Genomic DNA, 27,752 nt, shown 5'->3' with positions numbered 1-27,752 from the left:
TTTATTTATTTATTTATTCATGAGAGACACACACACAGAGAGGCAGAGACATAGGCAGAGGGAGAAGGAGGGTCCCTGTGGGGACCCTGATGTGGGACTTGAACCCAGGATCCTGGAATCATGACCTGAGCAAAAGGCAGATGCTCAACCACTGAGCCACCCAGGTGCCCCAACATTACTTCACTTTTACAAAAGAGCCACATTAGTACCTTTTAACTCTAATCAAAAGACATCCAAAGAAGGTCTTCACTTTTATGAAATGCTAATTGCTTTTATGCTTTATGCCATTTCTGCTCATGAAAGGTTTATTTTTTTTTTATTTTTAAAAAGATTTTATTTATTCATTCATGACAGACAGACAGAGAGAGAGGCAGAAGGAGAAGCAGGCTCCAGGCAGGGAGCCCAACCTGGGACTCGATCCTGGGACTCCAGGATCATGCCCTGGGCTGAAGGCAGGTGCTAAACTGCTGAGCCACCCAGAGATTCCCTCATGAAAGGTTTAATATGACCACTCTACTTCCAGACGGTGAGGGAAATCTGTACACTCTTCCAGGCTTTTCCTACCACCACTCCACTGAAATTACTTTTGTTGCTCAATCCTATGGTTGGTTTCTATGGTTGGTGACCTGCAAGGTATTTGATTGCTCCTTCCCAATTATTGATAACTTTGTTTTTAAAATTTTTAAATTAAAAAAATTTTTAGGGATCCCTGGGTGGCGCAGCGGTTTGGCGCCTGCCTTTGGCCCAGGGCGCGATCCTGGAGACCCGGGATCGAATCCCACGTCGGGCTCCCGGTGCATGGAGCCTGCTTCTCCCTCTGCCTGTGTCTCTGCCTCTCTCTCTCTATCTGTGTGTGACTATCATAAATAAATAAATAAATAAATAAATAAATAAATAAATAAATAAATATATTTTTTTTAATTTCTTTAAGATTTTTGTTTATTTATTTATTTGAGAGAGATAGAGAGCAGGGGCAGAGGGGCAGAGGGAGAGGGAATCTCAGACCGACTCCCCACTGAGCAAGAAGCCAGACCTGGGGCTCAAATTCATGACCCATAAGATCATGCATTGAGCTGAAATCAAGAATCAGAACCACCAAGGTGCCCCTGAACCACCCAGGTGCCCCTGATAACTTTCTTCACTGGCTCCCAGGACATTACCTTTGCGTTTTCATCCTACTTTTCAGTCTTCACTGAGAGTTCTTCCACTTATCCCATGTTTCTAAATTTTGGGACTGCTACAGGGCTGAGAGTTTTGTTGTCTTTCTCTTTTCAAAAAGTGTACATTGATTTTTTTTTAATAGCTTTATTTAATGTTATGACTTTAACTACTACCACTGTCAATCATTTCCAGATTTATATATCCGGACCCTACCTCTCAATTTTTTTTTTTTACCTCTCAATTAAAAAAAAAAAAGATGTTATTTATTTATTTGACAGAGAGAGAGAGCAAACACAAGGAGGGGGAACAACAGAGAGGGAGAAGCAGGCTCTGCACGGGGCCTGATGGGTGGCTCCATCCCAGGACCCTGGGATCATGACCTGATCTGAAGGCAGATGCTTAACCAGCTGAGCCACCAGGCACCCCTCTCTCCTTAAAACTCAACAGCGTATACTCAGTATCTCCTTTTGGCTGTCTAACAAGCATCTCAAAGAATATTCACATGCCAGTTCTTGTTTGACAACTGATTTATTTCTTTACCTTTTTCAGTATCTGCCCTACATCACAGAGAGTGACCCTATGGGATCTATTCCCCAACCCTCCATGCCAACCAGCTTCCGCTGCTGGGAGGCCCTGGCTGGAGATTGACCAACATGATGGAGAGACAGACAACAGGACATTTCTTCTACTCCCTCTGTGCATCAGGGTGCTTCTCTTGAAGTGGCCACAGCTCTTACTAGATAGACCTGCTGTGATTTCTGCTTCTATCAGGTGACCCCAGTCCTTGGACATCACCACCTCCTCCATTTGTCTGTCCTTCTACCCTAGGGATGGTTATAGCTTCCTTTTTTTTTTTTTTTTTTAAACTTTTATTTATTTATGATAGGCACACAGTGAGAGAGAGAGAGAGGCAGAGACACAGGCAGAGGGAGAAGCAGGCTCCATGCACCGGGAGCCCGACGTGGGATTCGATCCCGGGTCTCCAGGACCGCGCCCTGGGCCAAAGGCAGGCGCCAAACCGCTGCGCCACCCAGGGATCCCTGGTTATAGCTTCCTGCTGAAGCTAATCTCGTTTCCCTCACCATCGCCTTTTGCCCCTCTGGTCTTCCATCCCCCATCCAACCAACCACTGCATCAAATGTTCGAAGTAGTTGCCATTTATTGGTTTGGTCTTAATTGTTACTTTTTTTTTTTTTTTTAAGATTTTATTTATTCATGAGAGACACACAGAGAGAGGCAGAGACATAGGCAGAGGGAGAACCAGGCTCCCTGCGGGGAGCTCGATGTGGAACTTGATCCCAGGACCCTGGGATCATGCACTGAGCTGAAGACAGATGCTCAACCACTGAGTGACCCAGGCGTCCCAATTACTAGTAGGCGTACAAATTTTTCTTGGTGTCAAGAGTTGCTTCAGGAAACAGATCCTCAAACTGGGATTCTGGGATTAGGTTGTTCACCCGTGTGAGCTTTAGTGAAATGATATCTTTGCAAGCGGAAAAGGGGAGTACAGTTATCTCTAGACTATATTGTCTCTAGGAGGAATGTGGAAGGGGTTTGGCAGTAGACAAATGTGTTGCAATAGGAAAGTTCTTTCACTCATTAACTACACATCCTTATGTGAATAACTTACCTTCTCTGGCCTTTTTTCTTTTAAAATACTTTATTTTTATGTAATCTCTACACATACAATGTGGAGCTCAAACTTACAACCCTGAGATCAAGAGTCACATGTTCTGCTGACTGAGCCGGCCAGGCGCCCCTCTGACCTTATTTCTTCCTCTGTATTTTAGTCAGTTCTGGTTGAGATAACAAAATACCATAGACCAGGCGGCTTAAATAACAAACATTTATTTCTCAGAATTCTGGAGGCTGGGAAGTCCAAGATCAAACTGCTGGAAGGTCTGGTGTCAGCTTCCTGGTTTGCAGATGGTTGCCTTATGTGTCCTCACATCGTGAGAGGAGAGAGAAAGGGAGAGAGGAGTCTGTTTCTTCTTAAAAGGCCACTAATCCCTGGACACCTGGCTAGCTCAGTCAGAGGAATGTGCAACTCTTGATCTCAGGGTTGTGGGTTTGAGCACCAAGTTGGGTATAGAGATTGCCTAAAATTAGAATTTCTTTTTTCTTTTTTCTTTTTTTAAAGATTTGTTTATTTATGATAGACATAGAGAGAGAGAGAGAGGCAGAGACACAGAAGGAGGGAGAAGCAGGCTCCATGCAGGGAGACCGACATGGGACTCGATCCCAGGACTCCAGGATCACGCCCTGGGCTGAATGCAGATGCTCAACCACTAAGCCACCCAGGGATCCCCTAGAATCTTTAACATATTAAAACAAATGTTAAAATAGTACATTTTAGGGGCACTTGGGTAACTCAGTGGTTGAGCGTCTGCCTTTGGCTCAGGGTGTGATCCCTGGTCCTGGGATCGAGAGCCTGCTTCTTCCTCTGCCTATGTCTCTGCCTCTCTCTCTCTCTGTGTCTCTCATGAATAAATAAACAAAATCTTTTTTTTTTTTTTAAAGAAAGACTAGGAGCTATATTTGGGGTGGACAGAAAAGGTAGTGATTGGTAGAAGGCATGAGGGAGCTTTAGTGGGTGCTCATTAGATGCAGTTTCTAAATCTTGGTTGTAGTTGGAAACACAGATCCATTTTATGACAATTCATTGTCATATTCACAGGTTATACTTTTAACCTGTGAACTTTTCTGCTTATACTATACTTCAATTAAACTTTAAAAAATAGTATTACTGTGGTGGTTTAAATATGTCCACAAATTGACATGCTTTCCAAAATATGTCTGCAGGAGCACCTGCCTCCCTCAGTTGGTGGAGTGTGCAACTCTTGATCTTGGGGTTGTAAATTTGAGCCCCACGTTGGGCATAGAGATTACTTAAGTATTAAATAAAGTTAATACATAATATATAAATGAGTATTATATATATAATTTTTAAAATAACTCTAAAAACATTTGGATTGAAGGCCCAAACTGTACCACAGAACCTTATTGCTTTTTTTTTTTTTTTTTTTAAGATTTATTTACTTGAGAATGAGAGAGAGAGAGAGAGCACTACCAGAGGAGAGGAACAGAGGGAGAGGGAGAAGCAGTCACTGCATTGAGCAGGGAGCCTAATGCGGGACTCGATCCCAGGACCCCAGGATCATGACCTGAGCCAAAGGCAGACATTGAACTGCCTGAGCCGCCCAGGCACCCTCAGAATCTTATTTCTTTACTTTTCAAAGAGCTGTACCATTATCAGCACGTCTCTAGAAACCAAGATATCCCCTGGCTCAGGATCGAGTTCCTAGTAAGCAGAGCCTAGTGCATGGTATGTGTGCAATTTGCAGCCCTCTTGAGGGGCCAAAAAGGAGACAGAATTCATGCCAGCATGAGAGGCCATTTATTGTTCAGGGGTTGGGCCCCCACGTTTTGGAGGAGTTCCCCCTCCACTTCCTCCCCCCATTGTCCCTGTAGACCCCTCAAGTGGCAGGTTGCTGAGTTGATCGTGGAGGGAACACATCTTCAAGTGTAGATAGTCCAGAGCGGCCACCTTCTCCCTGTAATGACAGAGGTTGGGAGAGCTGGTGCTGATGAGGCCAGATGCCATGGGAATGGTGTGCAAGAAGAGGGTGACTCAGGCCCTTTCCGCAAGACCTCACCCTCCTCCCACGCCCTCAGCCTCCTTCCTCACTCCGGCTTCATCTTGTCCGTCAGCAGCAGGTTCTTGGCCCGCAAAGCTTCGTCTTGGGCCAGCCGAAGGGTGGAGCTCAGGGCCTCTGCCCTGACGTGTTTGGCCAAGGCCTGGCGCTCCAGCTCCTGGGGAGAGGAGTGTAGGCGCGGCTGGGCTTGCTGGACTGGGCTGGGGGTGGAGGGGGAGCTGGATCGCGGAGAGCAAGGGGCATGGGGCCCATGGGGCCCATGTTCCTCCCCCCAGGGCATCCCCTCATACTTTGGGCCTGAGACTGACCCCAGCATCCCACAGCAGGCTGGCTTTCCAAATGCCATTGTGTGCTAAGCCCGCATCTGTCCAACTGTCTGTCCCCTGAGGTACTGGCTTCCTATGTCCCAGCAAGCACTGAATCAGAACCTAACACATTATCCCCTAATGCCCATAAGCCATCATGCATTTGACATGTCTGGGGCCCAGTATCCCATCATGTGGTGAACTTCTATACCCCCTAATTCATAAGACCCCACATCTCTCTCTTAGGTAGCATCTCAATTACAATAATAGCCCTTGGTGCTCTGGTTCCTTATTTTCCCCAATGTCCCAGGCCCCATGTCCTAACAGTCCTATAACCCTGCCACATCAATGCCTCACTGCAACTTGCACCCCATCATACATTAGGCCAGTATCCCATAATATATTAGATATCTATGTTTCAGAATGTACACAGGCCCCAAGTCCCATCAGCTATTGGGTGGGAGTCTGGGGTGCAATGACCTCACGAAGAGCCCTCATTCCACTTCCCATAATGCATTAGCTTCCAACGATCTATATTTACTGGGTCGCCTATCTGTCCTCAGGGATCCCATATTGCCTCTCTTAAGGTCTATAGAGAATCAGGCTTATATTCCATAAAGCTATAGCCTGGTGTCATCTAATGTATCATCGTGCTTTAGGCCCAAGTCCATCACCCAGGGTTCCATGATGACTGACCTATGACTTACTAACCACCAAATTGCTTGCCTTTCTCCTCACCCTAATCCATCAGAGTCCAGTGTTTCCCCTAAACACCTGCTGCCCACAGCTTAGTGGTTCCTGTCCTGCCACACACCAACAGTATCCTTGTGTCTGGGACTCCCCTCCCGCTCCCCTGACAGAAAAGTGGGGCCTGATAGCCCATGGTCCCTGGTACCAGAATCTTCTTGTGTAGCCTCTGGCAGCTGGGGCAGGCGGGAGCCAGGCCCTTCTGCTTCACTTCATCCACTAGTGGGGTCAGTGCTCGCTCCAGCAGCTGCTGCAGGGACTCTGTGGACAGCTGTTGCCCCTGGCTGAGGGATGGTCAGTTACCAGGTGTAAGAAGCCTAGTCCCTACTCTGTTCCCAAATGCCCCATGCCCCACCGCCCAGCCTCCATCCACCCAGATCCTGCTTTCATTATACACCCATGCAACCTTCCCACCATACACTGGGGCCAACCTACAGTGCATCAGGTATCCTTTGATTTTCACAGTGTGGGTAGTTCCTACGATGCCTGGGGATTCCTACTCCCAAAGGGTACCAGACAGCCCTCGGTTCATGGAAAAAAAAAATTTCCCACAATCACTAGTTAAACGTGATCCCATATTGTATTGGAAGTCCCTCACTTCCTAATAAGGACCAAGCACCCTATCCCCTGGTTCTCCAATGCACCAAGGTCTCATCTTTCCCACAATGCACGGAGAAACCCAGTCTCCTACCAGGTACCACATCCCAACCTTCCCACAATGCACTGGAAATCCAAGATGCTCTAAATGTATCACGTCTTGTGTTCCCCAAGACACTGACATCATTTCGTAGGGAGGGGGAAAATCTGGCTCCCATAACGCAGCAGGACTAGCCTGTCCCCAAATGCATGGAGATACCTGTCTCCCAAAGTGAACCCCACCCCCCTCAGCACACTCTTGGCCAGTGCCCTGTCTCCTTCAATGCTCTGTCCTCAACAGGACCCAGAATGCGCCAGGCCCCGCGAGGCCCCATCCCCTTACCTGGCACAGCGGACACAGGAGCCTTGGGACAGCCGGTCCAGGTTCATGGAGAGGTCAGACCCTCTTCGAGAGCTCTGAAGTTGCCGCCCTAGCTCCTCCAGAATAGGTTTCACTGGGCCCAGGCCCTCCAGGTCGCTCCTCAGTGAAGCCACAGACACTGCTGATCGCTCCACCCTGAGGTGTGAGAGTAACCAGTGCTGCGAGGTCGCCTCTCCTACAGTAAAGTCCTCTCCACATTGCACCATTATCAGCCGAGCTCCTAGGTTCCTGTCTAGCCTGTGGTACTTCGGCCCCGCCCCTCTCTGCTCTCATTGGCCCTTCCTTTGTGTTTTAAGGGTCGGGATGCCCCTCCCTGTTTTCTAATTGGCTTTCCCTGTCCGACTTGGCCCCGCCCCTTGTCCTTTTAAGGTATGGACCTGGGCCCTTCTCGGTTTGGCCCCGCCCTTCAGTCCTTATAAGGCAGACCACGCCCCCTGTCTTCTAATTAGAGCTCAGTCCACGCTCTCTACCGCTAGGCCCCAGCTGATTGGCCCATCCCTTCCTTCAAGGCCCCGCCTCCAACCCCTGACCTCGCACTCGCCTTGGCTCTTACATGGTGCACAGCTCGTCCGCGCGTCCCCGCAGCTCCTGCAGGCCCCGTGCTGTCTGCGCCTGCTCGCGCTGCGCGCGCTCCCATTGGCCCAGGAAGCCGTCGAGCCTGCCGCCCAGGCCCCCAAGCAGCCGCAGGGCCTCCTGCACTGCCCCCTCCTCCTGATGCCAGCGGGCAGTCAGCGAGGACACTTCCCTCCTGGAGAGGGAAGAGGTAAGAACCGGTCAAGGCCCGGGTTTGGACGCGTGCCCAGCGGCCCCGCCCGGCCCATGGCTCTGGGTGAGTACCCAGCCTCCAAATTCTCCCGTCCTGTCCATTCCTTGCAATCCTCCCATGTCGTACAGAACCCTGCCAATAGGGGATCCCTGGGTGGCTCAGCGGTTTAGCGCCTGCCTTTGGCCCAGGGCGCGATCCTGGAGTCCCGGGATCGAGTTCCCGGAGTGGAGCCTGCTTCTCCTTCCTCCTGTGTCTCTGCGCCCCGCCCCCCCCCATGTCTATCATAAATAAATAAACAAATCTTTAAAAAAAAAAAAAAGAACCTTGCCAATATCCCCTTCTCTGGTATCCTGGCCCTGCCCCCCAGCTCCACCCAGACATTGCTTCTTTAGGGCACCACTCACCCCAACTTTGTCCGGTGAAGTTGGAGACTCCGAGGACCTGCCCCCTACCCAAACCCGCCCACCCTACTTTCACCAGACGAGAACCTTGCGTCTGCCAACCTTATACTCAAACTCGGTTCTTTGAAGTCTGGCCTTTCCAGGTCACCCAGTGCACTCCCTCCTAGACTTTTTGAGGTTCCATGGCGTAGGCCCTGTCCCCCTAAGATCTTCCAGGTTCCATCCTCGGGCCCACCTATTTTAGCTCCTTGAGGCTTCCCGCCGCCCCCCTTTCCCACTCGCCTCAGATCCTCAAGGCCGGCAGAGACCTTCTGCATCTCCTGCTCGCTTATGATGGGGCCTTCCCCTGCTCGCGGCCCCATTCCCCAGCCACCTGGGGCCATGCTGCGGGGTCGTGGGGGTTCGTCGGGACTCCCTGGAGTGCCAGAGCAGCCGGGGGACTGGGCGGTGGGGCCCAGGCCATGCCGAGAGAGTCCAGCCTCCAGCTTCTGCTCCAGCTCCTGCAGCTCGGCCTCCTGCCTCCGTGGTGTCTCATCCTGCAGTTGCTGCTGGAGGTAGCGCAGCTTCTCCTGGGCGGGGAAGGAAGGCAGGGTTACAGCGTCCAGCCCCTTGCCTCCCACAACCTCCTCCACCCCCAGATCTGCGCAATGAATCCTGGAGATTGGAAAGCAAATGGATGTGGAGGAGGATATTGGGAAGTCCCGCTTCAAGTCTAAGTGGACTCTCAACTGCTGTCACTAGGGAGGATTGTCACCCTCTGAAGCCTAGCTGGAATCCCCCAAATGCCTACCTTGGAGTCTCCATCCAGCCCTCCACCCCTACTCCAGTTCTCCGTGGTGTCAAATTCCAGCCCCTCCTGTTTTCAGAAGAACAACTGAGGCTTTTCCAACCTTTTTTGGGAAGAGTGGGAATGTGGGCAGGACGGGCATTCCTGCACAAAGCCCTATACGAGTGCTTCACTGAATGTGACTTTGTGCGTGGAGGAACATGACCAGGAACGTGAAAGGGGCCAGTGTGGTGGTAGGGGTGGCAGGGCAGGAAGTCCCACCTGAAGTCTACCTCAAGTACCTTGAGCGTCTGATCCTCTTCCCCAAATCCCCTCCTCACCTCCAGCAGGGCAGAGTTCTGCTTCAGGACGTTGGTTTTTATTTCAGCATCTTCCACCGACCGGGTCACCTTCCGGCAGTTCTCCTGGGTCAGGACACCAGGGCGGGGGGCCCTGCCTTCCCATTCCAGTTCCGCCTCCCAACCCTTACCCTTGCTAGTCGCTAGTTCCATATAGGCTCCAACCCCTCACTCAAGACACACCCGCTTCTCGGAAAGTCTGCCTTCTGCCCATTGGTCTGTCCCTTATCCACCTGGTTCCCTTGACTTAAGGGATGGGTTCCTCCATCGACCCCCTCCCATGCTACTTTTCCACTTCCACCTCTCTCCTGTCTGTGACTCTGCGCCTCCTCACATTTCTTCCTGCCCTCTTCTTCTTCCTACTTCCACTCCCATCTCCCCATCCTGCTCTTGCCTACCAGCTACTCACCTTGAGTTGACTACAGTACCCTTCCAGTTCCTCTGCTTCTTGCCGCCTTCTTTCTAGATTCTCACTGAGCACAGAACACTCACTCTGGAGCACAGAAGGGAGGAGAGGTTAGTCTAGCCAAGGGCCACAGGAAGCACCCCCCCACCCCCCGGGGAGGAGATGCTGGGCCTGGGAAGGTCCCCTTCCCTTCATCTGAGCCTCAACTGTCTCAACCCAGGCTGTGGATACACCGAGTTGGAGGAAATCTAGAAGAGGGGAACTTGGCTGAGGAACAGGAAGAAGAGGTGTTGTTGGGGAGGGGTCCCCACACCTGCAGCGTCTGCACGTGCTGGTTAACCCTGGTGGTCTTTTCCTTCAAGCTGGTGATGGAGTCTTTGGCGCGGACCAATCCACTGTTGACCCCACTCTGGGGAAGAATGAGAGAAGAAGGTGGGTCAGTGGGTGTGTGGGAGCACCCTGCAGTCCCAGGAAGAAGGTTAAGACCTGGGAGGAGGCTGGGTTTACCCCTTGATTCTACACTGGAACAGTGGGAGCTCAGGCCAGAGCTGCTCCTCTTTGTTTTTGTTTTTTTTTTTTTAAGATTTATTTATTTATTTGTTCATGAGAGACAGAGAGAGGCAGAGACATAGGCAGAGGGAGAAGCAGGCTCCCTGCAGGGATCCCAATGCGGGACTCAATCCCAGGACCCCAGGATCATGACCTGAGCCAAAGATAGATGTGTAACTACTGAGCCACCCAGGTGCCAGGGATTGCCTCTCTTTGATTCTTGGTAGCCCTACTCTGTAAAACTAGGTAGTTAGACTCATTTTCTGCTTGGTGGGATGGAAGGAAAAGAAGTAAGATCCAGGAGAGGGGGGCATCGCAGTAGCACTCAGACACAGGGGAGAAGAAGGATGGTCTCAACCAAACAGAGATAAATGGCCTTGAGATCCACAGACGTGAATAAACTGTTAAGGGACACCTAGGTGGCTCAATGGCTGAAAGTCTACCTTTGGCTCAGGTCGTGATCCCAGGATCCTGGGATCGAGTCCTGCATCAGGCTAATGAATAAATTAAAAATTAAAAAAAAAATGTTAAAACACATGCTCTTTCTCTCCAGAAACTGGAAAAAAATATTTTAAGATAACCCACTTTCTGGGTATAAGCACTTATTATGCACCAGGCCAAACACAAACCTTTTCCCTTTTATTCCTCAAAGCCACACCTCTTGAGGTTATTTGGCTCATTTGGCAAGTGAGGAAAATAAGATTTAGAGAAGCACTGCCCCTGTACACAGCGCATGAGATGGCTTTTCCAGAATTTAAACCCAGAGCCTTTGTTTTAAATCGTGACATCACTCAGCCTCTGATCATTGTAGTCAACTCAGAAAATGCTTTGCGACTCATGCCAAGCAAACTGTGGCTCAAGGGGGCTGCGCATGGCAGGATCCACTTTCTGCTCTTCCACATTTAAAGAAGAATCAGCCCAGCCATGTCACTATCCAGCCAAAGACTGCATTTCCCAGACTCCCTTGCAGCTGTGGCCGTATAAAAAAGTTTCAGCCAATGGGATGTAAGTAGCAATCACATAGGCAATTTTTTCCCTCTTCCCTTTTAAAAAAAAAACATTCATTTATTCATAAATAATGGCAAGAATGCAAAGTTGATGGCTAAAGGCAGAGCAACCATTTTGGATTAGTTGGAGGATGCAACAAGACAGAAGCCTGAATCCCCAACCCTGGTGGAGCTGCTGTGCTCAAATTCCAATCACTTATAAAGACTACCAAGTGAGAGAGAACATCTTCTACCTTCCTTAACCTGTGCTACTTTGTGTCTTTTTTGTCACTACAGCCAAACTTGTGACTTAGTATCTGAACCACCAGAACACAGGAACCTGGAGCCTGCTGCATTTGAAGAGCAAGCCTGCTATGCTTGTTAAGACTTTTATGTGAGAGATAAACTATCTTGCTTAAGCCAGTTCCTTTGGTTTCTCTGACAGTTGGTGAGCTAATACACAAAGAGAGAAGAGAACAATTTCCTCCACTGTAGGAAAGAGACAATATCATGTTGCAGTGAAAGCAGTACTTTGAGAGAAATCTAGAGCTCTAAACATCTTCAAAAAAGAAGAAAGAATTCAGAGTTAATAAGCTAACTTTCCTCCTTAAGAAACTAGAGAAAGAAGAGCAAGACAAACTCGAAGGAAGCAATAAAGACTGGAGTGCAGAAATAACGAAATTGAGAATAGATGGAATCTAACAAAACTGGAAGTTGTTTGTTTTTGTTTTTGTTTTTTTTTAAAGATCAACACAATTGACAGATCTATAGCAAGACTGGCCACAGAAGAGAAGACTCAAATTACTAAAAGGAAGGAAAGAGGGCACATTGCTACCAAGCTTGGGGGAAGAAAAAGAACTATCAGAGAATACTGTGAACAGAGTGCCTGGCTGGCTCAGTCACTGGAATGTGTGACTCTTGATCTCAGGGTTGTGAGTTTGAGCCCCACGTTGGGTGTAGAGATTGCTTAAAAATAAAATTCTTATTATCTTTGTTTCTCTATTTTAGAGGAGAAAGGGAGAGAGGGACAAGCAGACTCTGTTGAGAGCAGAGCCTGATGCGAGGCTCAATTCCATATCATGACCTGAGCAGAAATCAAGAGTTGGATACTTAACCAACTGAGCCACCCAGATGCCCCAACATATTTTTTAGAAGCAAATACTATGAACAGCTGTGTACCATCAAGTTTGATTATTTCAATGAAAGGAAAATTCCTAGAAACACACAAACTATCAAAAGCGATTCAAAAAAATGGGACATCTGAAGAGACCCACAAAGAGATTGAGTTAGTTCCAACAAAGAAAAGCCCAGTACCAGATGGCTTCACTAGTGAATTTTACCAGTCATTTAGGAAAGAACTGCTACCAGTGCAACTCAAACTCTTCAAAAACAGGAAGGGGAGAGTGTAGTTCGTAACTTTTTCTATGTGGCCAGTGTTACCCTAGTACCAGAACCGAAGACATTACAAAAAAATAAAATAAAACTAGAAGCCAATATCCCTTCTGAATACAGCTACAAAATGCTCAACAAAAGACTAGCAAGCCATATCCAGCAGCATAAAAACAAGAATTTACACCATGACCAACCAAGTAAGATTTATCTTACGAATGCAAGTGTGATTAACATGAAAATTAATTTTAATTTTTAAAAAATATTTATTTATTTATTCATGAGAAACAAAGAGAGAGACAGAGAGAGAGGCAGAGATACAGGCAGAGGGAGAAGCAAGCCGCTCACAGGGAGCCTGATGTGAGACTTGATCCCAGATCCCAGGATCACGACCTGAGCCAAAGGCAGGTGCCCAACTGCTGAGCTAAACAGGCTTCCCGAAAATTAATTTTTAAAATCATATGGAAATCACTGTAAAACCATATTAATAGAATAAAAAGGAAAAACACACAGTCATGTCAGTAGACAGGAAAAGCATTTGACAAAATCCAACACACCTTCATGATACCACTCATCAACTGGAAATAGAAGGGAACATCCACATCCCGATGAATGGTTTGTACAAAAAAAAAAAACCCACAAAATATGTTTTGAGATATGTCCACAAATTCCTTGACATTCCTTTAAAATGAGGAGCCTTCTCCCCTTCACTTGAATGTGAGCTGGACTTAGTGACTCTTACACCTAGTAAACAGAAGGCTAGCATGATGGTGTGTGATTTCACAGACTAGTTAATAAATAAATAAATAAATAAATAAATAAATAAAATAAATAAAATAATAAAAAACATGGCTTCCTGCTTGCCCTCTCTCGCTCTGGGGAGTAACTGCCATGTTATAAGCAGCCACTTGTGGGGAGGCCCACGGGGCAAGGTAATGAGTCTCCCGCTAAAAGCCATGTGAATGTGGATGTGCAACCCCAGCTCCAGGCAAGCCTTCAGATGGCTGTAGCCTCTACTGAAATTTTGACTCCCAACTTCATGAGTGTCCCTGACTCAGAACCACTAAGCTATGCCATTCCCGGTTGGTTAAGTTCGAGGATAATTTGTTTCACCGCGATAGCTAACCAATACACAAAGTGATATTTTTAATTGAAGACCCAGAAGATCTTGGGCTTCCTGTAACCATTCTGGGAAACAAGGAAAGCAGGTACTGGGATCAACTCAGTTCTCCTACTTAGTAGTTGTACAACCTCAGGGAGGAGACTTTGCCTCTGTGTGATCTGTCACATGGAGGTGGGCTGCTGTTGGGAGGAGCACAGGCCTGCCCAGAAAGGCTCTTTGGAATAGACCCTGGAGGTGCTTCAGCTTCACAGAGAGTAGATCAGGGTGTGGTGACAGTAGGGCCTGTCAGCCCTGGCTGAGAAGTGAATGGCATGATGGTGAGGGGGAGCCAGAGATGGGGACAAATCCCTCCATGGCCATCCATAGGCTACAACTCAGCAGTCCAGCCCCCTCACTCTGAGCCTGCTTCAATTTTCTTTCTCATAAAATGGGAATGATGGTACCTTGGCTCAGATGGCAGTGAGGAAGGATCAACCAGATGGTATGATCAATAAGGCGACCTCAGTGATGAGTGTCAGCATTGTTAAAAAATAATGACAGCAGGGGCAGGAATTAGCAAGAAGGGGCTTAGCACCACCATCTACAGCAGCCTCCAGGAATTCTGCAGGCAGCAAGCAAGACAAGTCCCAAGCTGAAGTCAAGAGCCCTGCCTTCTGCATCATTGCTTTGGTTCACTGAAAGCACGACCACCATCTCAGTTCCTCCTCTGGCCTCATAAAGGTGTCAGAGCTTAAGACAGGAGACAGCAAGCTGTCTTGCTTCATGTTCTGCTATTCTCTGTCCAGTCTCGGACTTGTCATCTCAAGCAGTCTCCAAGCACCCAATTCTCTTCCCTCTCTCTGGGTCCTTGCCCCTCTGTCTCTGAGTCTCTCTCTGTCCCCCCTCTCTCTGTCCCCCTCTCTCTGGGTTTCTGTCCCCCCTCTCTCTCTCTGGGCCTCTGCCCCCCTTTCTCTGGGTCTCTGTCCTCCCCCCTCTGGATCTCTGGCCCCCTCTCTCCCTGGGTCTCTGTGCCCCTCTCTCTACCGGTCTCCAGCAGCCTCTCCTGATGTAGCTCAGGTGCTAAGAGCCAGGATGTGCTCTTGCTGTCCACACTCTCCCTGCTCTGCCCATACCCCTGAGTGTTGGCCACCATTACTTTTCCATTTCACAGAGAAGGAGCCTCAACCCCCTCAGAGGCTGATGCATCCCTGCACCCCACAGCGAGCTCCCTGGCCCTGGGGCTCTTCCCTGGGTGTTACAGTCCACTGCGGAATGTAGTGACTCAGAAGCAGCTCTGGTGGGAGGCAGACCTCTGCAGGTACTGCCTGAGAAATGCTTGCAGAGAGGGAGGACACTGATCTGGCTGGGAGAGATGTCTCCCAGGGCAGGCGTCCCACCAGGACTCTCTCTACCCTGTTTCCTTCTCTCCATCTGGCCCTTCTATTCTGGACCCTCGCCCAGCCTCCTGTCCCGCCTCCCTGCCTCCAGCCTCCGCTTACCAAACATCCCCACACCAGCTGCAGAAGAGTCTTCTAGAAAAAGAAAGGACCTCTCTCTCACATCACCTGGCTTCCAGAACTGGCCGTGTCTCCGACTGGATTTCCTACCTTGTGAAGTTCACTCCACCTCTCTGTACCTGGTATTTTTGTTTTCATCTTTATTTTTTTTTAAAGGTATTTTTATTTATTTATTTATGATAGTCAGAGAGAGAGAGAGAGAGAGAGAGAGGCAGAGACACAGGCAGAGGGAGAAGCAGGCTCCATGCACCGGGAGCCCGACGTGGGATCCGGTCCCGGGTCTCCAGGATCGTGCCCTGAGCCAAAGGCAGGCGCTAAACCGCTGCGCCACCCAGGGATCCCTGTTTTCATCTTTAAACTGCTAATTAGCCCAGTGGTTTAGCACCGCCTTCAGCCCAGGACATGATCCTGGAGACCTGGAATCGAGTCCCACATTGGTCTCCCTGCGTGGAGCCTGCTTCTCCCTCTGCCTGTCTCTCTCTCTCTCTCTCTCTCTCTCTCTCATGAATAAATAAATAAAATCTTTAAAAGAACCCTGCTGGGATCCCCGGGTGGCTCAGCGGTTTAGCACCTGCCTTTGGCCCAGGGTGCGATCCTAGAGTCCCGGGATCGAATCCCACGTCAGGTTCCCGGCATGGAGCCTGCTTCTCCCTCTGCCTGTGTCTCTGCCTCTCTCTCTCTCTCTCTATGTCTATCATAAATAAATAAATAAATCTTTAAAAAAAATAAAAAAATAAAAGAACCCTGCTAATTATACCATTTCCCTGACAGAACTTCTAGGGGAAGATCCCTATCACAGGGACATGACACAGTGCCCAGGACATAGTGGGTGCTCACTAAAGGGACTGGACTCAAAACTCCTCTCCTGAACTGTTCCTCTCCCCTACCCAGAAACCCTCAATGTCTCCCCATTGCCCTCAGAAGTGCATCCACACTTCTCAGCTTGTGTGACCTCTGCCCTTCCCACTCTGGCCTCATCTCTCTCACACGCCACACTCCAGCCCCATAGATCAGTTTGTAGTTATTCCCCTACTCCTGGCCCTTTAAATCCCTGCCCTTCAACAAACACATGACAAAATGCTCAACATCACTCGGCATCAGGGAAATAGAAATCAAAAGCATGATGAGATACCACCTCACACAGTCACAATGGCTAAAATTAACAAATCAGGAAATGACGGATGTTGGCAAGGATGTGGAAAAAGGGGAATCCTCTTCCACTGTTAGTGGGAATGCAAGCTGATGCAGTTGCTCTGAAGAAGAGTATGGAGGTTCCTCAGAAAGTTGAAAATAGAGCTTCCCTACGGCCCAGCAATTGCACTACTAAGGATTTACCCCAAAGATACAGGGCAGCCCTGGTGGCACAGCAGTTTAGTGCCACCTGCAGCCCAGGGTGTGATCCTGGAGACCCTGGATCAAGTCCCAAGTCAGGCTCTCTGCATGGTGCCTGCTGCTGTCTCTACCTCTCTCTCTCTCTGCGTCTCTATGAATAAATAAACAAAATCTTTAAAAAAAAAAAATACAGATGTAGTGATCCGAAGGGGAACCTGCACCCCATTGTCTTTTAGAAGCAATGTCCACAATAGCCAAACTATGGAAAGAGCCCAGATGTCCATTGACAGAGATGAATGAATAAAGAAGATGTGGTCTATATACACAATGGACTACTACTCAGCCATCAAAAAAAAAAAAAAAAAAAAAGAGGGATCCCTGGGTGGCGCAGCGGTTTAGCGCCTGCCTTTGGCCCAGGGCGCGATCCTGGAGACCCGGGATCGAATTCCACATCGGGCTCCCAGTGCATGGAGCCTGCTTCTCCCTCTGCCTGTGTCTCTGCCTCTCACTCTCTCTCTCTGTGTGACTATCATAAATAAATAAAATTTTAAAAAAATGTTAAAAAAAAGAAATCTTGTCATTTCGATGATATGGATGGAACTAGAGGGTATTATGGTAAGCAAAGTAAATCAATCAGAGAAAGACAATTATCATATGATCTCACTCACATGTGGAATTTAAGAAACAAAACAGAGGATCATAGGGGAAGAGAGGAACAAATAAGACAAAATCAGAGAGGGAGACAAACCGTAAGATACTCTTAATCACAGAAAAGAAAATGAGGATCATTGGAGAGGAGGTAGGTGGGGGATGGGGTACCTGGGTGATGGACATTAAGGAGGGCACGTGGTCTAGTGAACACTGTTATATGCAACTGATGAATCACTGATCTCTACCTCTGAAACCAACAATACATTATATGTTAATTTGAAAAAAATAAATAGGGATGCCTGGGTGGCTCAGTGGTGGAGCATCTGCCTTCAGCTCAAGGTTGAGCGTTTGCCTTTGGCTCAGGGTCCAGCGATCGAGTCCCACATTGGGTTCCCTGTAAGGAGCCTGCTTCTCCCTCTGCCTATGTCTCTGCCTCTCTTTCTCTGTGTCTCTCATGAATAAATAAATAAAATCTTTTATAAATAAATAAATAAATAAATAAACCCCTGCCCCTTTGCACTTGCTGTTCCAGCTAGCTAGAACACCATTCCTTGTCTTCTGCTTAGGGGAACACCTTCCTTATCTTCAAGATCCAGCTTATTTGTTGCCTTTTCCAGGAAGCATGGCCTTGGTCATGGCAAGCTGGGCCAAGACTACCATTTCCAGGGCTCCCACAGTAGCCTCTGCTGCCCCAATGAGTGCATCCAAGGTGCCCCCCAACTCCTAAGTCTGCCTCCACTACTTACAAGGTATGTGACCTTGGCCATGCTATCTAACCTTTCTTAGGCCTCAATAGCTTTATCTGTGAAATGGGGATAAGTAATAACAATAAGCAGCACTTACTCTGTGCTCACAGTTGGCTAATGTGCTAAACATTTTACATGCAGGAGCGCCACTTCATTGTCATGACAACCTTATGAAGTGGGTGTGGTTACATCCAGAACTCTGTCTTGCTATATTTCCCACTCCTACGCCAGTTCCTGGCAGATCATAGATGTTCAAGATATAGTTGTTGAAGGAACAAATGCAACCATTTCTATGTTACAGATGGGGAAACTGAGGCTCCCGGAACACAGAAAGTGGTCAGTAAATGCTAGTGAATCTGATTAGCATCATTACGACCATGATTATTTTCATGTCATTCTCAGAGTCCATGTCAAGCCCAGTTCAGGGAACCTGGCTGGGGTGGAGGTTGGCAGGGAAGTTAAAGGATCAAACTATCCATTCTATGCTCTAGCCAGGAATCCTTGAAATCCTCTTAGATCTTGCTCACCTCCTAGTTTTGCCTCAGATTCTTAGGGGATCCCCTTGGAGAACTCTTACTATACCATCAAAGTCCAAGTCCAACACTGCCTCGTCCAGGAAGCATTCCCTGATATTCCCTGCCTGGTTTGAGTGGCCCTTCTCTGGGATACCCAGTATTAGCTCCATTATGGAAATGTATCACTCCAGTCTGTCTCTGTCGCCCCCACCAGACTAGGAGCTCCCCACGCTCAGGAACCAGGCCTAACTCCCATCTGTGACTCCAGCCTCACCCAGGACATGTGGAAGTGAGTAGATGAACTAAAGACCAATTCTTAGGCAATGAGCATCATTCACCCAGGACGGAACTGAGTCACAGCTGGTCATTAGGGGTGGAGGAGGCAGTTCTGGGCCTCGAGGGTAACCAGAACCTTCCCATTCCAAGTCAAGAAGACCCCCCCACCAGCTCCATCCCAGCATTTGCCTAGCACCAGGGTGAAGACCCTCATCTTCCCCAGCTAGGGTCCCTCACCAGTATTTCCGTGATGTCTGGGTCATCTGAAGCCCAGGGTGGGGTGGGAGAGGCAGGGGGCACCGGCAGTGCAAGTGAGCCACTGTCTTCTGTGATTGAGTCTGTCCCTGAGGAGTCAGTGGGCTCCACAGCAGCCAGGTTGAGCAGTGACACATTGGTGCAGGCCGAGGACCGTTTGAGGTTCAGGCACCAGTGCATTGGCTCATGGGACATCCGAGGCTCCACCCTGGGGAGAAGAAACAGGGAGGGTGCTCAAGAGGCAGCCCTGGTGGGTATGGCCTCTTCTGCCTCCCTGTCTCCCCACCCCCTGCTCTCTTCCACTCCCACTTCACCACCCACTTTCTTCTTCCTCCTCTGTCCCCGCTGCCTAATTTCTTCTGTCTTCTCCACCCCCACTGCCTACTTTCTTCTCCCTCCCTTTGTCCTCGCTCCTCTTCCTGAGTCTTCTCTTCCCCACTGACCTTTCCCTCCCTCCCTCCATCCCCACTACCGTCTTCCTCTCCACTTCCCACACTATGTCTCCTCTGCCACCACCCTCTTGTCTGCCCCTTCTCTGCCCCCTCCTCTTCTCCCCCTCCCCTTCCTCCAGCACCCACGGTGGGACTCGTGCTCTGTTGGAGGCAGTGCTGGGCGCTAGGACCGTCCCCGACAGGGTGCGACAAACCCACCCGTGGAACGACACGGCCTTCTTTTTCTTCGTGATCCCCTTGGCCGGGGTGGTCACCCCCCCAGGAGCCTCAGGGACCAGTTGGGCGCGGCTCTCGACCCCCGCAGGGGGGTCCCCAGCCTCATGGATCTCTTTGGACTGCCAGATTGTCTTCACCACCACGCTCGCCATGGTGTGTGGGTGGCCCTGCTCCCCGGGGCTCCTTCCTCTGAGACTCTCCACCTACTCTGATCACTAACCTTCAAAGTCCTTGACCCCCACCAGCCTGCCTCATAAAGGACCCAACCACTGGGCTCCAGTAAAGAGGGGGGGGTGCATAGGAGTAGAGAAAGGCAACCAGCATGTTTTCCCAGGGTCTGCATGAACACTTCCAGCTCTACCAGATATGTCCCTTCTGTTAGAACTGCAATGGATTTGTTCTGGAACTTACAATGGATGGGCCCCCTGGTTCTTGGGGGGCGTTCAACTTCCCTTCCCCTGAGCCTATGGGGTGACCCAGCCCCCTATTCATACTTGATTTTTCATGTAATACCTTAGACTTGGCACTTTCTGGGGTCTGGGAGACTGTGATGAGTGAGGATTGAGTCCCATTGCTGGAGGATCCAACATTTTGGGGTAGGGGGCAGCAGGCAGGCAACAGGCAGAAATAAACCAAAATACCAGATGTTGGTAAATGATATCAGGAGAATCAATATGAGGTGATGACCTGTGCTCATCAAAGCCCATCGATTTATGCACTTTGAGATGTGAGCCTTTTACTGCAAGTGGCCTTTGCCTATTAAAAAAAAAGGGGGGGGATCCCTGGGTGGCCCAGCGGTTTAGCGCCTGCCTTTGGCCCAGGGCGCAATCCTGGAGATCCACGTCGGGCTCCCAGTGCATGGAGCCTGCTTTTCCCTCTGCCTGTGTCTCTGCCTCTCTCTCTCTCTCTCTCTCTCTATCATAAATAAATAAAAATTAAAAAAAAAGAAACTAAACTGACATTGAACTATAGTCAATGATAGACATTTTGAAGGGTTTGGGTTTGTAGTAGTTTCCTGGGGCTGCCATCACAAAGTCCCACAAACTGAGGTGACTCAAACAATAGACATTTATTGTCCCGGTTCTGGAAGCCAGGAGTCCAAGATCTAGGCATCTTCAGGATGGCTTTCTTCTGAGGCTGTGAGAGAGGGGTCTGTTCCTCACCCCTTGCTTCTGGTAGCTCAGGCATGACTAGGCTTATAGATGGTCATGTCCTCCTGTGTCTTCTTGTCCTCTCTCTGTAAGTATCTATTTCTGTAGCCATGCTTCCCCCTTTTTAAGGACATGGTTATGGGGGCATCTGGGTCACTCAGTTGGTTAAGTGTCTGAGTTTGGCTCACATCATGCAAGCAGGGGGTCTGCTTGTCCCTCTGCCCCTCCCTCCTTCACTCATGCTCATGCTCTCACTCTTATAAAAAAAAAAAAAAAAAGATACGGTTGTGGTGCCCGGTTGGCTCAGTCAGAGGAACATGAGACTCTTGATCTCAGGGTCATGAGTTTGAGCCCCATGTTGGGTGCAGAGATTACTTAGATGAATGAATAAATAAACTTAAGAAAAAAGACGGACTTGGTCATATTAGATTAGGGAGCACTCAAAAGACCTCAACTTCATCATCTGCAAAGATCCTATTTCCATAAAGTCAAATTCGCAGGTCCTGCCCATTAGGACTTCAACATACATACAGGATGATGGTAGGACCCTATCCAACCTACAACAGAGATGAACTGCATCGATGTCTGAAAAATTATACTTCATCTGCATCAAAACACAAAATGGATCGATGGAAGGAGGGAGGGAAGGTCAGCTGGAGAAATATGTGCTAGAGAAAGTGGAGTATGATGTTAATAACAGAATGAAGGTTGAAAGGGAAGCTATATGTGCGTTCACTGTACAGTGAACACTGTACTGTTTCAACTCTCTGAGTAGGAATTTTCATAATAAAATCTTGGGATAGAAATTCCATGATGGGCATGAAATAGTTGATGAGGACCACTTGCTTTAAAATAACCCAGTAGCGAGGGTGCCTGGCTGGCTCAGTTGGTGGAGCATATGATTCTTGATTTCGGGGTTTGTGAGTTCGAGCCCCATGTTGGGTGTAGAGATGACTTAAAAAGAAAATCTTTAAAAATCATAACCCAATGGGGGTAGGGAAGTGAAATGGAGGGGTTACAGGTGAAACAATCAAGGTCATATGTTGTAGTTGGCTCTATGGGGGTGCATTATTCCCTTCTACTTTGGGGTATATTTGAAATTTTCTATGACAGACTTTTTTTTAAGAGAGTGAGAGTGAGAGAGAACACGCTCATGGGGGGCAGTGGCAGGGGCAGGGACAGGGGCAGAGGGAGAGGGAGAGAATCTTAAGCAGGCTCATCACTGTGTGGTCAATCTCTTGACTCTGAGATCAAGCCTTGAGCTAAAATCAAGAGTCAGACGCTTAACAACTGAGCTACCCAGGTGTCCTCGTAATAGACTTTTTAAAATGCTGCATAGTGTTTTTAAGTATCTACATCCAGCAGTTCTCTCTTGAGCTGAGATCTGAAGCTGGGGGAGGCTGGGTGTGGGGATGGGGTGTGGAAATGGGTCTGGAGGGTCTGAATGGCCAAGCAGAGGCCAAAGTGGCTGGAGCATTTGTGCTGTCGAAGGACACAGCTGACCAATGTTGTAAAAATGACCTGGTGTGTGTGTGTGTGGGGGGGGATGCACTGTGAGTGGCCAGAATGGAAGCAGAGAGCCATGAGGGATGTCACTGCAAGATTCTAGGTAAGAGGGGCACCTGCTCAGTGGTGAGCATCTGCCTTCGGCTCAGGGCGTGATGCTGGTCCATGGATTGAGTCCCACATCGAGCTCCCCTCGGCGAGCTTGCTTCTCCCTCTGCTGTGTCCCTGCCTCTCTCTGTGAATCTCATGAATAAATAAATAAAATCTTAGAAAAAAAAAAAAAAGGTTCCAGGGAAGAGATGATGGGGATGGTAGTCTGCATGGAGTGAGAAGTCCTGACAGAGGGAGGTGGGGGACTTCAGATGTCTTATTTCTGCCCTTAGTTTGGGATAAGGGACAGGGAGGGGTTCTGGCAACAGTGCCGGGGAGATTGTTGGAGGGCCTGTTTGCGGAAATGGGAAGACTGGGGATGAATCAAGTTTTTCCGGAGAAACTCAAGGGTTGGTTTGCTGAGGCCAGATTCTTAGAAACTATTGCTGGTTCAATCCATGGGATCCTTGAGGGGCTCCTGAAGCTTCCTCTTAATGCCCCATTTTAAAGCCAAATAGGGTCTGCTCAAAGCTCATTAGACCCAAATGTAGACATATTTATCGCCTGGTCTTAAAACCTAACAGTGGGTAAGCCACTAAGCCTCATAATGGTCTTGCTCAAAGTAGCCGTGTAATTCTTTTTTTTTTTTTTAATGGTCCTATAATGCTGTCCAAGTTCACAGCCAGTATCAATGGCCTGTGGCCACTGAATGCCAGCAATGTGGTGAGTCTCAACCAAGATGTGCTATAAGTAGAAAACACAGATTTCAAAGACTTAGGAAAACTAGAATGGCAAATATGTTGCAATGATAATATTTGGGTATATCAGGTTAAATACAATATATTATTACAATTAATTTCACCTTTTTGAAAACTTTTTTTTAAATTTTTATTTATTTATGATAGTCACACACAGAGAGAGAGGCAGAGGGAGAAGCAGGCTCCATGCACCAGGAGCCCAACGTGGGACTCGATCCCGGGTCTCCAGGATCGCACCCTGGGCCAAAGGCAGGCGCCAAACCGCTGCGCCACCCAGGGAGCCCCTTTTTGAAAACTTAAAAAAAAAAATTTGGCTGGTGGGGATCCCTGGGTGGCTCAGCGGTTCAGCGTCTGCCTTTGGCCCAGGGTGTGATTCTGGAGTCCCAGGATTGAGTTTCTCCTCAGGCTCCCAGCATGGAGCCTGCTTCTCCCTCTGCCTGTGTCTCCGCCTCTCTCCCTCTCTGTGTCTCTCTCTCTCTCTCATGAATAAATAAAATCTTTAAAAAAAAATGTGGCTGGAGTAAAAATGAAAATTATATATGTGGCTTCCACTGTATTTCTATTTGTAAATACGGCTCTAATTCAACAGAAGTTGGCACATGAGTTCCTGTGTCAGGGGGGCGCTTTCCATGTCTGCCCCACACAGGACCAAACAATCCTGGGTTTTCTAGAAGGTTAAATTGGCCTTCCCAATCTGAATCCCTATTAGAACTCAGAATGCCTTTGCTTTAGGCTGTCTTAAAAATTAAGTTTTGGTTACTTTACCGGCTCTGGAATTGGGTGCGTGCAGAGGTCAGGAATGAGTTCCCCCACCTGTCTGTGATAGAGCCTAATTTCAGGACATCCTTTTCCCACCTCCCTACCTCCTCACACACTGACAAACCAGAGTAAACTTCATCTGGCCCCAGGTGGCTCTGGATGAAGGGTGGAAGACGACAGGTGAAAATAAGGTGCAAAGTTGAGGCGGGGAGGGACGCCTGGATGGCTCAGCGGTTGGGCGTTGGGTGTCTGCCTTCGGCTTAGGATGTGATCCTGGAGACCCAGATCGAGTCCCACATTGGGATCCCTGCATGGAGCCTGCTTCTCCCTCTGCCTGTGTCTCTGCCTCTCTCTTTCTGTGTCTATCATGAATAAATAAATAAAATCTTTAAGAAAAAAAAAAAGTTGAGGTGGGGAGACACACTTAAACACACTTTTCCTATTCTTGGGACTCTCCATGTCTCTTCACATCCCTCAAAAAGAAGACAAGTTCAAACCCCATTACTAATTATATATATATATATATATATATATATATATATATATATATATAAAGTATTTATCCTTAGGAAGAGTTTCTTCATGTCATGAGTGGGCACCTCCAGTCCTTGCAATGTTTAATGTATCTTTCCATAAAAAGGACTTTTTCCAACTCAAATTCCTATTGTTTGTTGTTTTTAACCGGGCTGCTGTCCGTTCTCTGGGGGCAGACAGCACCCCCAACCCATATTAGGAATGGACTCTCCTGGTTACTAAAACAGCTCTGTGCATGTCCTTCTTCCTAGAACCCAGAATGATTTTCCCAAGCCCCATTCCTGGAAACCCAAATGGACTGTCCATTAAATTTGGAAAGTACGCCCCGCAGCTCTTGTCTTGGTACCCATCCCCCACCCTCACCCCACACTCCTGGGATTCCGAATGGAAGTTCACAGGATCCAGGACACTCCCCTCAAGGCTCATTCCAAGAATACTAGACGTCTCAGATTAGAAAAGTGATGTGGGGTTTAGTTCCTGTAAGTGACAGAAACAGCCGCTTCCAGTTCCCTTTGCCCCAAATTTCTCAATAGCTCGGGGCATCGTAGTTCCTGAGGCTTTGCCTTCCCCCAAAATCAGCGAATCAAAGAAGGTCTCAGGGTGCCAAGGGGTAGTGGTTGGACCAAACCAAGCAGATTCATCTATTCCTTCCTTTTAACTAGTGTTCTTCAGTACCAGATCCCATTCTTGCTCAGGAGGAACTCTAAGTTTGGTGGAGGAGAGGTTCACGATTTTGATTTGATATCTGTAGAATGGCGTTATGGTTGCCCCCAAAAGGCATTGTACATTGGAAAGTGGTTAAAAGACAAAATGTAGGTTAAATCCCTGCTCTGTTATCCTGAGAGCTGTGTGACCTTGGGCAAGTCACGCAACCTCTCTGGACCACAGGTTTAAGGTCTGCCTAAATAGGCTTAGATTGAAATTACTGTTTCCTCGGTTCTGAGAACGGAGGTTTCAACATCTTGGCCCCAGACAAGAGAGGGGGAAGGGGACGGGAAGACTTCCTGGAAGAAGATTTAAGGAGTCGGGGGTGGAAGAGAGGAGGGAGAAAGTGGAAACAGGCAGACGCTTGCGCAGTAAACATCTCACATTTTCTTGCCCCTCCCAACCACTTCTCTGCAGCGGGGAATTGCAGGCGACGCTCCACCTATCCAGGGCAAGACGAGTGACAACCCCGTCCCCCTTCCTTCTCTACCTATGATCGCCTTTCTCCCGCCCCCACAACCGCCCAATCGGGGGCGGGAACTGAGGAGGTCTGGCGAATCCGCGACGCCTGCGTGGGCGATCTGCCCGCTCATTGGTCTAGATAAATGCAAGTCCCGCCTCCCAAGCCCCCGCCCCCGCCTTCCTTCTTGTCAATCCCTCCCTTCGCCGGATCCAATCAGCAAGGGACCCGGCCTCACGGAGGGGGCGGTCCCACCACACGTAACCGAACTCCGCCCGTCTCTCGGGCAACGCCCCTTTCCCCCGCCCCCCGCGAACGGAAATAGCGGGCCACTGGGCCAATCGCAGCAGCGTGCCTTTGTCCAGCGACCAATGAGAGAGAGGGCGGGGGGCGGTTGCGTCCGATTCTGAGCGGCAGTAACTCGAGCCAATGGGAGGTTGATAGCTCAGGACGGCGAACGGGAGGGGAGGGGCCGGGGGCGGAGCCGCGGCCTGCCGCCCGCCCGCCCGCCCGCCAGCCCGCCCTCCCCCCTGGCCGGCTCTGCTTCTCGGCGCTGCTTGGGGTCCTTTGCTCCCGGTCCCCGCCTGCCAGCCCCCGCTGCGCTGTGCCCTGCCCGGCCAGGCCTGGAGCCGACACCACCGCCATCATGCCGGCCGTCTCCAAGGGCGATGGGATGCGGGGGCTCGCGGTGTTCATCTCCGACATCCGGAACTGTGAGAGCGCGGCCGGGGGACACTGGAGGGCGGGGGAGCATGGAATTGAGGGGCTCGGGGATTACTGAGGGGCCCGGGGCATTGAAAGCCATCGCGGGCGAAGGGGGAGAGGATAGAGAGGCCCCGGGGGGAACTTTAGGGTGGGAGCAATGGAAGGACTTAGGGTGTCATAGAGTGCCTCTTGAGGTGACGACACGGAGTGGCTAGAGGCGTCCGGGAGGGTGTTAAAGGAAAGGTCCCGGGGCTGGGGACATAAGGGTGTCCCCTGGGAATGCTAGAGAGGCTGGAGGAACCTATCAATGGTGGGGAGAGAGAAATCCTTGATGTCGGTAGAAAGGGAAGGAGGTGCATGGGTGGGGGGTACCCTGTGGAGCGATAGAGTGGGAGAGGGCCCGAGGAGACCGGGAGGACGTAAAACACAGGAAGCATCATGGGGTCTGGCTTTGAGGGCCTAGCTGGGGGGTGTCATAGAAGGGAAGGGGCTAGGTAGGTCACGGAGGCTCCTGGGTGGTGCACAGAGCGAATCTGAGAGTAATAGAAAGTCCCAGGGGGTTGAGGAAGAGAGATGGGAAGGTGGGACTATATAGCAGGACCTTGAAGAGGGAGAGAGGGACTCCAGGATGGAGGGCAATGGAGAGGGGGGCTGAAGGGTCGCTACAGGGAAAGGAGGGGTTGAGGAATATGGAGGAGAGTTGCTGGGGGTCTTGGGAGAACCCGAGACAGGAAGCTAGGGGCCTGGAACAAAGAAGAAGAGGTTACAAAGTGGGGGCTTGAGGAATGTGCCAGAATGGGGAGAGCCCAGAGCTCAAAAGAAGGGCCCAGGGAGCCTTAGGATTTTGTTGGGAAGAGATCTGGAAAGCTGGGGGTTGGGGGAAGCCTGATCCCAGAGGGAGGTCAGAGGTCAGGGAGCAGGCCAGTCCTGAATCTGGAGCCCTCTCTCATCTGACCACATCAATATGGGGACAGTGAGCAGCAGCAGCAAGAATTGTCGTGACGATGAGAGGCCTGGTGCCAAGTCAGCTTCCCAACTCCTGGGAGTGGGTGTTGGTGTTTGGAGCTGCCAAGAGCTTTGGAGGCTATATCCGCAGGGGCTCTAGGGTCAGCCGGACCTGAGCTTGAGTTTGAGTGCTGTCACTCCCTAGCCATGTGACCTTGAATGGGGGATTTCGCCTTTCTATTTCCTCATCTGTCAGGAGGGACTGCTGATTGCACCTTCCTGATGAGGTTGTTGTGATAAATGCATGTGAGTGAGGCCTTCTGCACATTCCAAACACTGGACAGTCTTGGCTATTGTTTTTGTCATTTGGTGGATCTGACAAGTGGCCTCTGTTAGATGCCTGGAGATTATTTTGGAATTTGGTAGATATGAAAGGACTTAGTACATAGTAGGTGCTCAGCGAAAGAGGGCTGGAAGGTGTTGGGAGTCAGGTGAAGGAGAGATGTTGTGGTTACTATGGTAAGAGGTGAGTGAGAAGGGGCTGCGGGTTAGGTGGGGGGCCATCTAT

The 27,752-nt window shown here is 49.4% G+C and overlaps 2 protein-coding genes and 2 long non-coding RNA genes across 17 annotated transcripts in view; 2 read left to right on the top strand and 2 right to left on the bottom strand.

The window, feature by feature from the left end:
* The window catches only part of LOC125752465 (uncharacterized), a 148,849-nt gene extending 148,005 nt beyond the window's left edge, over positions 1–844 (bottom strand). Inside the window, exon 1 of the long non-coding RNA XR_007402000.1 lies at positions 766–844. This is a non-coding gene — a long non-coding RNA (uncharacterized LOC125752465). The remainder of the gene's footprint in view (positions 1–765) is intronic.
* A 3,691-nt stretch (positions 845–4,535) lies between these two features.
* Positions 4,536–19,804, bottom strand: TSKS (testis specific serine kinase substrate). Of its 13 annotated transcripts, none has more exons than XM_025424217.3 (12): positions 19,482–19,804; positions 18,886–19,111; positions 9,899–9,994; positions 9,589–9,672; positions 9,162–9,245; positions 8,337–8,623; positions 7,441–7,635; positions 6,849–7,022; positions 6,305–6,391; positions 6,018–6,153; positions 4,818–5,017; positions 4,536–4,715 (listed from the first exon to the last, which is right to left on the bottom strand). In XM_025424217.3, the coding sequence occupies exons 1-12, from the start codon at positions 19,721–19,723 to the stop codon at positions 4,559–4,561; spliced, it is 1,968 nt and encodes a 655-aa protein (XP_025280002.1). In that variant the 5' UTR covers positions 19,724–19,804; the 3' UTR covers positions 4,536–4,558. The 13 variants fall into 13 exon arrangements, with proteins under 13 accessions (XP_025280002.1, XP_025280006.1, XP_025280008.1 ...); XM_025424221.3 differs by having other exon boundaries at positions 4,850–5,017; positions 19,482–19,803; XM_025424223.3 differs by having other exon boundaries at positions 4,818–4,974; positions 19,482–19,803.
* On the top strand, positions 7,580–13,358 carry LOC118353657 (uncharacterized). The gene is made up of 3 exons (XR_004812925.2): positions 7,580–7,716; positions 9,806–10,017; positions 11,418–13,358. It is a non-coding gene; the product is annotated as an uncharacterized LOC118353657 (long non-coding RNA).
* A 6,232-nt stretch (positions 19,805–26,036) lies between the features above and the next one.
* AP2A1 (adaptor related protein complex 2 subunit alpha 1) overlaps positions 26,037–27,752 on the top strand; it is a 32,464-nt gene continuing 30,748 nt past the window's right edge. For both annotated transcript variants that reach the window (XM_049093445.1, XM_049093444.1), the window contains exon 1: positions 26,037–26,247. In XM_049093445.1, coding sequence (XP_048949402.1) covers positions 26,181–26,247 — 67 coding nt within the window. In that variant the 5' untranslated portion in view covers positions 26,037–26,180. The remainder of the gene's footprint in view (positions 26,248–27,752) is intronic.

This window comes from Canis lupus, chromosome 1, assembly GCF_003254725.2.
Source record: "Canis lupus dingo isolate Sandy chromosome 1, ASM325472v2, whole genome shotgun sequence".
Lineage (NCBI taxonomy): Eukaryota > Metazoa > Chordata > Mammalia > Carnivora > Canidae > Canis > Canis lupus.
This window is presented reverse-complemented; position numbering and strand designations above follow the sequence as displayed.

Bases quoted from the DNA above. Each gene is read 5' to 3' on its own strand.
- TSKS (XM_025424217.3), bottom strand. From the start codon at position 19,723: ATGGCGAGCGTGGTGGTGAAGACAATCTGGCAGTCCAAAGAGATCCAT. The intron at 9,673-9,898 runs GTGTGGGGACCC...TCTGTGCTCCAG, and splicing joins AGCACGTGCAGACGCTGCAG to AGTGAGTGTTCTGTGCTCAG. The intron at 9,246-9,588 runs GTGAGTAGCTGG...GTCCTGACCCAG, and splicing joins GGTACTGTAGTCAACTCAAG to GAGAACTGCCGGAAGGTGAC.